The sequence below is a fragment of the Notothenia rossii genome, assembly GCF_949606895.1.
Source record: "Notothenia rossii genome assembly, chromosome: 3".
Lineage (NCBI taxonomy): Eukaryota > Metazoa > Chordata > Actinopteri > Perciformes > Nototheniidae > Notothenia > Notothenia rossii.
The window spans coordinates 4,981,265-4,991,191 of NC_136901.1; the positions used below are offsets into that span (position 1 = coordinate 4,981,265).

At 38.3% G+C, this 9,927-nt stretch overlaps 1 protein-coding gene across 4 annotated transcripts in view; it reads right to left on the bottom strand.

Moving 5' to 3' along the window:
• Positions 1–8,557, bottom strand: part of LOC307033980 (DNA-binding protein SATB2-like) — a 33,316-nt gene extending 24,759 nt beyond the window's left edge. For 2 of the 4 annotated variants that reach the window (XM_079672621.1, XM_079672619.1), the window contains exons 1-2: positions 8,423–8,557; positions 3,459–3,648 (exon numbers count right to left, since the gene is read on the bottom strand). In XM_079672621.1, coding sequence (XP_079528747.1) covers positions 3,459–3,648; positions 8,423–8,479 — 247 coding nt within the window. In that variant the 5' untranslated portion in view covers positions 8,480–8,557. Of the gene's footprint in view, positions 1–3,458; positions 3,649–4,542; positions 5,000–8,422 lie in introns of all 4 variants that reach the window. The other 2 variants (XM_079672622.1, XM_079672620.1) reach the window with 2 other exon arrangements.
• Between the last annotated feature and the right edge of the window lie 1,370 nt (positions 8,558–9,927).

Sequence of the window (9,927 nt, forward strand, 5' to 3'; positions counted from 1 at the left end):
AGAACAATTAAAACATTACAAATTGGTGTCGATTATTAACAAGATAAGACTTCCATTTGAAGTAAAACAACAGCCTAAAAGCAACATTTGGTGGCCAACAAATTAAATATCATCCCCTTATAACCAGGCGGCCTTAAAGGTGTCCAATATCTTTCTACAATGTACAATTAAAAAGCAGTTTAATCATATTGCAGACCTCCGTGCTGCTGATCTCAGATCCCAAGATGCCTCGGCTAATTTCACCGTTAATCCCTTCATCATAAAACAGATGTGATGACGGCTGAGCTTTTCGCAGGCCACTAAAACCAGAAACACTTTGGAAATGTCACCAAAGATCTCTCTGACTCATGGAGTAAAAATAACTAAGGCTTTCTTCATGTTTAATTGAACTCAAAACAACACAATGCTAATGAAACGGTCCGTGTTCAGACACCTCGCAGACACAAGCAACTGAAACACAAAAATGAATGAAAGTGAGTGCGCACTTTTTTCCTCTCATTCGTTTGCTCTGCTTTTAATCAACACATTTTTGGAATATTCGGGGCAATTTATGATAATCACCCTCTTCCCTTCTACATATTTTCTCCTCTAACAAGTTTAAGTCATTAACGAGGAGACATTAAACACACTCAAAAAGTACAGTCATGTAAAAATATGGTGAAATTCAGTTTGACTCGGAAAGTTTTTCTCCATCTGCAGCAAATTGGATTGTATGTTCATCAGTAATTCTTCATGAAAAATGTCAGAAAATGCAGTTTTTAGTCTCTTAAATATGAATATTTCTGTTCATTTATATATAAGTGATAGTTTTTAAAGACATCTTCTTGGACTTTGAGAAACTAGGATGGACATTTTCTAGACCAAACAATGTCTGGATGAATCTAAAAATAGTCTGCAGATTAATTAATTAAGATATTAAATCAATAACAGTATATCCACATTCAAGCACAATATCTGCATGGCTGTGATGCCTACATAATTAATATATAAATGTCTATCTTTGTAAACTTGAATGTATCACGTCTCTGTTTAATTGAGTTATTAATTTAGATTTTCTTATGAATTCTGTTTTTATCGCCTTTTCTGTTTCAAACAACGTCATTTTTCATTATGACTTCTGACTACACGCTTAGATCTGAGCCTTTTGGATAAACACTTGAAATGAAAGCGTATTTATGTCAACGCCAAACACAGAAAAAGTAATTTCCTATAGTATAAAAACACCTTTACTGTATATAAGGAACGCAGCGTGTCTTTCTCTCCCAAATTCTCACACATGAAACCACTTCAAGCGACACGTTCAGAGGCCGCGCCGCCAAGAGACCACACACTCCCTACACACACTTTACAAGCACACATGGAGGCCAAATGTACACACACACAGTCAGTAGCCTCCGACTGTCACACTGAACCCTCTTTTCAGGGTCTAATTAAGGGGGGGGGGGGGTCTCCTGAGTGTCTTTAAGAGAGCTTCAAGGGAATGTAACTACATTTGAGATGTTCACTGTAATTAAATTAACTGTGAAGTGGGGATATAAGTGGAGTCTGATGACACCCAAGAGGGTCCATAGGGTCCTCGAGGAGGTTACATGGGCTCAATTGGACTATAGGTAGGTTACGAAGAAGTGAGTGGGGTCTGGTGACACATAAAAGTTTGTGAGAAGGGTCAAAATGATCCTGAGAGAGGGGCTCTTTAGAGGCTTAAGGGGATTCAAGGACATCGTGCAAGCTTGTTCGTAGACAAAGAGAAGTACAAACCCTTTTTTTATTTGTCTCACGCATGAAAACAAGGGTTTTATGAGAAGGACACATCATTGATCATGTGTTAGATCTCAAGGATAAACACAATATGGGAATAACAATGGATGTAAACAAAACGTTTGTTTGTTTACAACGAACGACAAGGCAGCTTTGAAGCGTCTTAGCGAGCTACGCAATGAAACTCCACGCACTTAGGTGCTAAGCTAATCAATTAGTAGGACAAATGTTAATAGCCGATTGCAGGGACGGGTGCAAAACAATCATATCTAATACTAAAGGCAGATTCAATAGTTTATTCTCATGGCCATGGATTTAGGCCATCATGGAAAACACTACAGACTAAACAAATCAAAATATAAATGCTACTTCACAACAGAGGACTCTCTAAATAAATGTTTTTACCATCAGACTTTGCTGTAGTTTTTTATTTGTACTGCTTGTTTACAATGAAACAACAACATCTAATTCACCTATAGATGACACTGTGGGAATAAACACATTTACTGTCATTATCACAATACTTTTTATAGTTTACTACAACTGGCAGAAGCTAAAATAAACCATTGTGTGAATAATTACCATAAAACGGCTTAATTGCTTAATTGGTAGTTTGTTTGAACACAGATACAGACCCTACTCGATCTACGCCATTCATACAACATCCAAATAATAATGAGTTCATTCTTTATTACCCATTATCAAAAGATATACACATTATATGAATGTTGATTAAATCTTTTTGATATTCTGTTAATTGTGTCAACTTTTAGAAATGTTTCTCCTTCTGCTTTGCTCAGTATAGCATTAGCAGCATTAGGAGATTTCACCAGCAGGACAAACACAGCTGCAGATAATAATAAACATTAATATTAATAATAATAATAATAACAACAATGCTCCGTTTGGATCAGCTGTGCCAAATGAACCGCTATTGACGAGATATGCTAATGAGCAGGGATTAAACCGGCGGTGACACAATTAGCCTCGTCGTTACACGGAATAAAGCTAGCATTGTTAGCCTTTATTAATATTATTAGCAGCAGTGTTTCATCGATGACCCCAAGAGGCGGGAGAAGTACTCATAGCTTGGACTTAAGTAAAAGTAGAAGTGTGGGAATAGTCAAAGAGAGTACTAGTAGAAGTTCAAATTAGCATAACATTGAAATACTCAAATAAAGTGCAAGTGAAAAATGTGATCTTAATAAAAAATGATTAAATTGAAACGAAATCAAAAACTCTCGGCAAAATAAAATTGATAATTGTAGATTTACTTAAATACCCAATATAAAAAGTGTAACAGATCTTGGATAATGCAACCACTTGTGAAGGATTTTAACAATCTTTAAACGCATTTATTTCAATCACTTCTTACAGTAAGTGACAGCTCTATACATATTATTATGAAGTTAAAGTATGTTTGATGATGAATAATTGGTTTTATTAAACATTCTGGACTTAGTTCCCACTACTTTAAATATATAAAACCAGTTATGTAGCATTAGATCAACCATTATTTGAGTGTATAGTGTTAAAAGCATGACATTTCCTTTCGTTCACATGTGCATTTTGACATTTCATTTGCCACGTAAATCGTGTATTGCCGGGCGTTATTTTCTACCATGTTGTTTTTACATTTTGCTTATTGTTTCTGTAGTTTCCACAAGACCTTCTTAAGTATGTACTAGATGTTCACTCACTTTTTAAGAAGTCACTGTGCTTGCTGGGGAATAAACTCCATCCATTGGTGAAGACGAGAGAATCCAGCCTGAGAGAATATGAATTTTCCAACGTATCCCCCTTTTTGTTTTTTCGGCAAAACACCGGCAGAAGGAGCGAGGAGGAATAATGACGAGGAGTGATGAGGACACACTGCTGCTGCTGCTGCTGCTGAGGAGTGAAGAGCAGGAGAATCACACATGTAGAGGGAGGGAGGAGGGAGGAAAGGAGGGAGGAGGGAGGAGGGAGGAGACATGGTTTGGGAGGGAAACCCAAACACAGATTGACATACGTGAAAACAAATTACATGTATAACCGTCTTCAAACAATAATCAGTGACATTGAAGCGGGGTCAAATCCATCAAAAATACAAATTAAACATTTGCAGCATGTGAGATCAAAAAAGCTTTATTCTATAAAAGCGAACACTTAGTGAATAATGGGATATCCGGATTTAGAAAGGATGATTAATTCCCCAGATGTCGTGATGGCAGAGAACGAGAGAAAATGTATGTTGGAGGTTAATCATTGTAGAAATGTCACGTTAACGACAGCCCCCATTAGCATAATCAAACTATTTTGGATACGAAAAACGTGCCATTTTTTAAGAACAATTAACTAAAAAAAGTGTTTTGTGTTAATATATCTAAGTAAAGCCTTGTTTTTTTACAATATTAATATATTTAAACAACTTTAATTCCAACTCAGAGATGTGAGTTATTTCCTCTTTGAATTGTGATTTTAATTAATTAATTAATTCTTAATTCTTTAACCAAACCAGGACAGAAAAAGCACTTTTGGGTTGAGTCTGACTAAAACTATGAAGTTAACTTATCTCACATCAATGCGGTGAGTGTACTGCTGCATTATGTATTTTAAACTCTCCGTATGAGCAATACAATTGAATAAAAACGCGACATTGTTAAAAAAAAGTGTGTGTTTTACCCTGAGAATCTCCCCATACGTCCCGTCCGTCCCTCTCTTAAATGTTTGTTAGTGTCTCTGACCAAATGGCAGTTCGGTGGTCAGCGCTGCGTGATTTATTCTAGATGGAAGAATAGTCACCTATCATTACTCCTCAGCCTGTCTGCCTTCCTGTCGCTCCTCCTCTGTGGTCTGTGTGTGTGTGTGTGTGTGTGTGTGTGTGTGTGTGTGTGTGTGTGAGAGTCTGCCAACACTTGCCTGTCCTACATCATCTTAAATATCTCTGACAGCTCACCACAAGTCGCTCACCATGAGCAAGCAGTGTGTGTGTGTGTGTGTGTGTGTGTGTGTGTGTGTGTGTGTGTGTGTGTGTGTGTGTGTGTGTGTGTGTGTGTGTGTGTGTGTGTGTGTGTGTGTGTGTGTGATGGTATGCGTGGCAATTAAAGAGTGCTTTCACAAGGCTCCAATGAAAGCAAGCCAGCTCTTATTACCCGTAACAACAGATATTGATGTTGTGTGTATTTTGGAGCTCTATATGTAATACTGATGTTTTTATAACAGCACACGGTGTCGTGCGGTGGGCGCTGGTGACCAAAAGCTGTACAAAAGAAAGGGAAATGATTATTTTATACACAAAACAGACTGTGTTTGGAGATATAAATGTTTAAATAGCCACATTTGGGGGATAAATTATATATACGAGTCTTTTTATTGGGATTAAATATTTTATTATTTAAGTAAAACTCGGGTTTAGTTTCATTGTGCATTAGATTTATCAAACAAATCAGAATTTAAGTTGCTGTACTGGATTATTTCTAACAATCAATGTATTCATCGGCTTGTTTTTCCAGATTTATCGATGAAAGGAAAGCCTAAAGAAATACCATATACCGTGTTTCTGTATTGATGCAGTGACATCTCAATTCAATTAGACGTATTAGTGCTTGTTGTCTTTTCACTGAGGAAACGCTGCTCTCTTGTGGCGTCTCTTGTAATGACATGTAGGTAAATGCCAAATGTATTTAACTAGATTTTCTCAGCTGATTCATATCAAAATTATTTAGCTATTTAATAAAGTGACAGTTATAGTAACACCCCGAAACTGGTAACCCTTTATAAAGTTTAAACTTGGAGTGATTTTCTGTCTTGCATGTAATAACTATTTTAATGATGTTGCCTCATGTCAGTAGGGGGCTTGGACTGTGAGCCGCAGGGTCGCTGGTTCAAGTCCCCGACCAGACCTAAAGATGGAACGTGGACCCACTTGGAGAGGTCCCAGTTCACCTCCTGCCCTGCCGTGGGCAAGGCACCGAGAACAGCTGTGAGGTCCGTGCAGAAAGCAGAGCAGTGTGTAAAATATATATCACTCAGTATAACAGGCCTACATTACTCTCTTTACTACTCACTTTGCTTAGTTTATTAGATATCTACAAACAAAGAGTCGATATTTGTCTAAAACCATTTAGTGCTTCACATAATAAAATACACAACGGCTGTAGCCTGATATTAGATGCTTTAGGAGCTGTAGGTGCGTGTGGTACAGTGCGTGTGTGTGCGTGTGCGTGTGCGTGTGCGTAGATGCGGCGGACAGACGGGTCTCAGTTTTGGTGTCCTATGCTTACTTTTAATAGTTTGTAAATAAAACTTTTGGCCAGTAATTTCATTTCCTCATTGTAGCGACCAGAGTGGGGGGGGGGGGATATATCCAGTCTCTGATAGTGTTACGTTATTATGCTGTGAGTGCTCTCATACTTGTATACTTATCTATATAAATATATGTGTGGGTGTGTGGGTGTGTGTGTGTGTGTGTGTGTGTGTGTGTGTGTGTGTGTGTGTGTCCGCATCTGTAGCCTGTTATTGTCTCATTATACCGCACTGTCAATGGATTAAAAGTAAATATATAAGTGGTCATGAACACATCTGTCCATCAGACAGAGGGCTGCTGTGCCTCCTCTCATCATTAATGGACGTCTCTTTAAAATGACCGCTCAGAGGAGAGGAGTTCTCATTTCTCTAACCGCCTGCTGCTTCCCCTCCTCTCTCCTCGGCTCCCCTCCTCGACTCCTCCGCTCGCATCTCCTGTGGGCGGGACTAAGACACGAGGATAGGAGTCGAGGAGGGGAAATTTGTGAAATGAGAAAGGCCCCTGGTACTAGGATGGGTTAAAAGCAGAGAACACATTTCACTGTGTGTGCTCTGCATGTGTGACCACCAATGCATCCTAATTTATTTATTTTTTAAATGGGAATTAATGGTAAATAAAATGTGAAGCTACACCGACATCTAGTGGTCATTACCTGAACTGCAGCGTGAGATTCATTAACTGTTCTGTTCCCTTAGTGCAGTGGTCACCAACCGGTCGATCGCGAGTGTGGTGCGGGTAGATCAAGGACCGTTAACAAAAAAAGTAAAAAAATTAATTAAAATTAAATTAAAATAATAATGTTTGAAAAATATGTTTTTAGATGTAAACATATCATCCACCACCCCGTTAGCAGGTGCCACTTGATTGACGTATAGTTGAGACACCTCAATAATATAATACATGAACCGTGCTTTATGTGAACCTCATCATGACACAAGAGAGGATGGCAGGACTGCAATTTCCCTTGTTCAGTGAATGCAACAGAGGCAAGTCACCAGACCAATCAGAGAGTTACATGAAAATAGACTTGTGCTTGTGTCATTCAAGCTCGGCTCTCTGTGTGTGTGTGTGTGTGTGTGTGTGTGTGTGTGTGTGTGTGTGTGTGTGTGTGTGTGTGTGTGTGTGTGTGTGTGTGTGTGTGTGTGTGTGTGTGTGTGTGTGTGTGTGTGTGTGTGTGTGTGTGTGTGTGTGTGTGTGTGTGTGTGTGTGTGTGTGTGTGGCAATAGCGCATTTAGTGTGATAGAGAGAGAGGGCGAGAGGGAGAGAGGGGAACCGGTGCTAGCGGGGACCGTGATGTTAGCATCTGGTTAGCTAGCTGCACTAACGGACATAAGGAGCTGTTTCCACAACAAGCTGGAGGAGAGTCTTCCCCTGTCAGACTGAGGGGCTCAGGTGAGCTAAAGGACTCTTGAGTGTTTAGATTAGAACGGTTTTGTCGCAAATTATTCAAAAGATTATTTCCGCGGTACACCTTCATATGATCATTATAGTTATACAAACAATAAGAGAATACATGAAAAACAGGTATGAAATACTATATGGCAGTAAAACAAGACTACAGTTTAAAAGGGGAGTGATTTGTAAAATATCCATAAAGAAAAAGAAAATCTGTTTACAGTTCTGTCTCATATGGGTGCTGAGAGATGAATCCATAGATCTCTTCATGTTGCTCTCAAAATGCAGCAGATTGATGAATGGGAGCATCCCCCTGGACCCCCCTAGAGGTGAGGTCCGCCCCCCACTCGCACATAGCACTTTACCCCTGCCTATATGCTATGAGCTGATTATGGAGCCTTCATTGTAACAGTAATTCAGATGCAATTAGCTTATATAAAGGGCCTCAAATTGGAAGCGCTGTCTGGGCCGTCTTTTTCACTCAATTCTGCAATAGGTAGATCTCGCCTTTCACCTAGGCCGAGGTCGGTGATCTTGGGCTTAAAAAGGTTGGTGACCAGTGCCTTAGTGCAAGAGAAAGTTTTTTAACTCTCTTTTTTAATCGTTTTTTGGGGAATTTTTACAACTGATATTCGTGTATTTATATTTTATTCAGATTCTTTTATATCTTATTTCTGATTCTGATTCTAAACATGGAGCAACAATAATGTCACAAAATTTCGCCCAAGGAACAATTAAATATTTTTGTTTCTGAGTTATGTTCAGCAAAAGGCACTAAAAAAACATTAATGCTATTTAATTTGTTTTATAGGTGAGTTTAGGAAGCTATTTTTGTCAAAAGTCAAGTTATTATTTGTTTTTTAAAGATTCTGATTCTGATTTCTAGGAAACTTATGAGAAATAGAAGTCTTAAAAACCACATTTAAAACTCAACGACTTGTTAATAGTGTTATTCTTGCCGTGATATTAGTTTAAACCTACCCTGACACTGCACTTGGATCCATTGTTGTTGTATTTCTTTCCTCCTCCACCACACATCCACCTCTCAGTTTTCCCTTTCCATCCACATCTCTCCAAACCCTTCCTCCTCCTCCCCCTCTTCCTCCAGGCAAACGGAGATCCTCAGAAGCTCCAGCTCCATGTCAAATCAGACTTCTCCGGTCGTGTGTTCAAGGTCGAGGCGATGGAGGATTTTCCCTCGTTGCTGGCGCACTTCCACTGGAGGGAGGTTCACTCCTGCAGGGTTTTCTACGAACACGCAAACTTCAAAGTTCGCCAGTATCTGCTGGGAAAAGGCGAGTATCGAAAGTCTGAGGACTGGGGAGCCGTTTGTCCCACGGTGCAGTCTTTCAGGAGGCTGACGGAGTAACAAGTCTCCTTTAATTCCCCTCATTCAAGATTCAGCAGCAGCTACAATGAAACTAACAACGAGCATTTACTAGGGCTGCTCAATTAATCGAGTTTTAATCGCGATTACTATTATGGCTTGCAACGATTTCGAAAACAACGTAATCGAAATAAAACGACTATTTTTTATTATTATTACTTTTTTTTTTTTATAATTATTTTTATTTCAGTTGAATTATAATTAAAGTTCAGGGTAATCAACTGTCAAAAACAAACTGTCCAACATTTTTTTCTCCAATAAATGGATATTTTCAAAGTCAATGAATAATCGCATTTAATAATCGCAATTGCAATTATTGACCAAAATAATCGAGATTATGATTTTTGCCATAATCTAGCAGCCCTAGCATTTACTGCGTCATCACTTTGTGTGGCAGTGTGAATGAAATATACTGGACATACTGTAAGGGACAGTGAGCTTGAGTTTGGCCTCCAGTTTTCCATCAATGGTGAACAAAAACTACCGGAAACGGTGAAAAATGACATCTACTTAACATGAATTGAACTGAAGTCCTTGGAAACGTGTTAGTAGTAATGCTAGGGTTGAGAATTAAAAGCAAAGGAGCTATTTGGTCTGGCAGTGCGAATGAAATATACTGGACATAAGGGACAGTGGGCTTGAGTTTGGCCTCCAAAGTAGTCCAGTTTTCCATCGATGGAGGACAAAAACTGTGAAAGATGACTCCTAATTAACATACATCTAAACTGAAGTCCTTGGAAAGGAGCTACATCTTGTTCTGGTCTTATCCTTCTTTCTATATTTGTGGTAGGGCTGCTCGATTATGGCAAAAATCATAATCTCGATTATTTGGGTCAATAATTGTAATTGCGATTATTCATTAACTTTGAAAACATCCATTTATTGGAGAGAAAAAAATGTGAACAGTATGTTTTTAACAGTTGATTACCCTGAACTTTAAGTATAATTCAACTGGAAAACCAAACAAAAATGTATTTAAAAAAAAAAATCAACTGAAAAACGCAAAAAAAAATGTATTTAAAAAAAATAATATATTTTTTTTTTATTTAATTAAAAAAAAAAAAAAAAAATCGTTTTATTTCGATTACGTTGTTTTTGT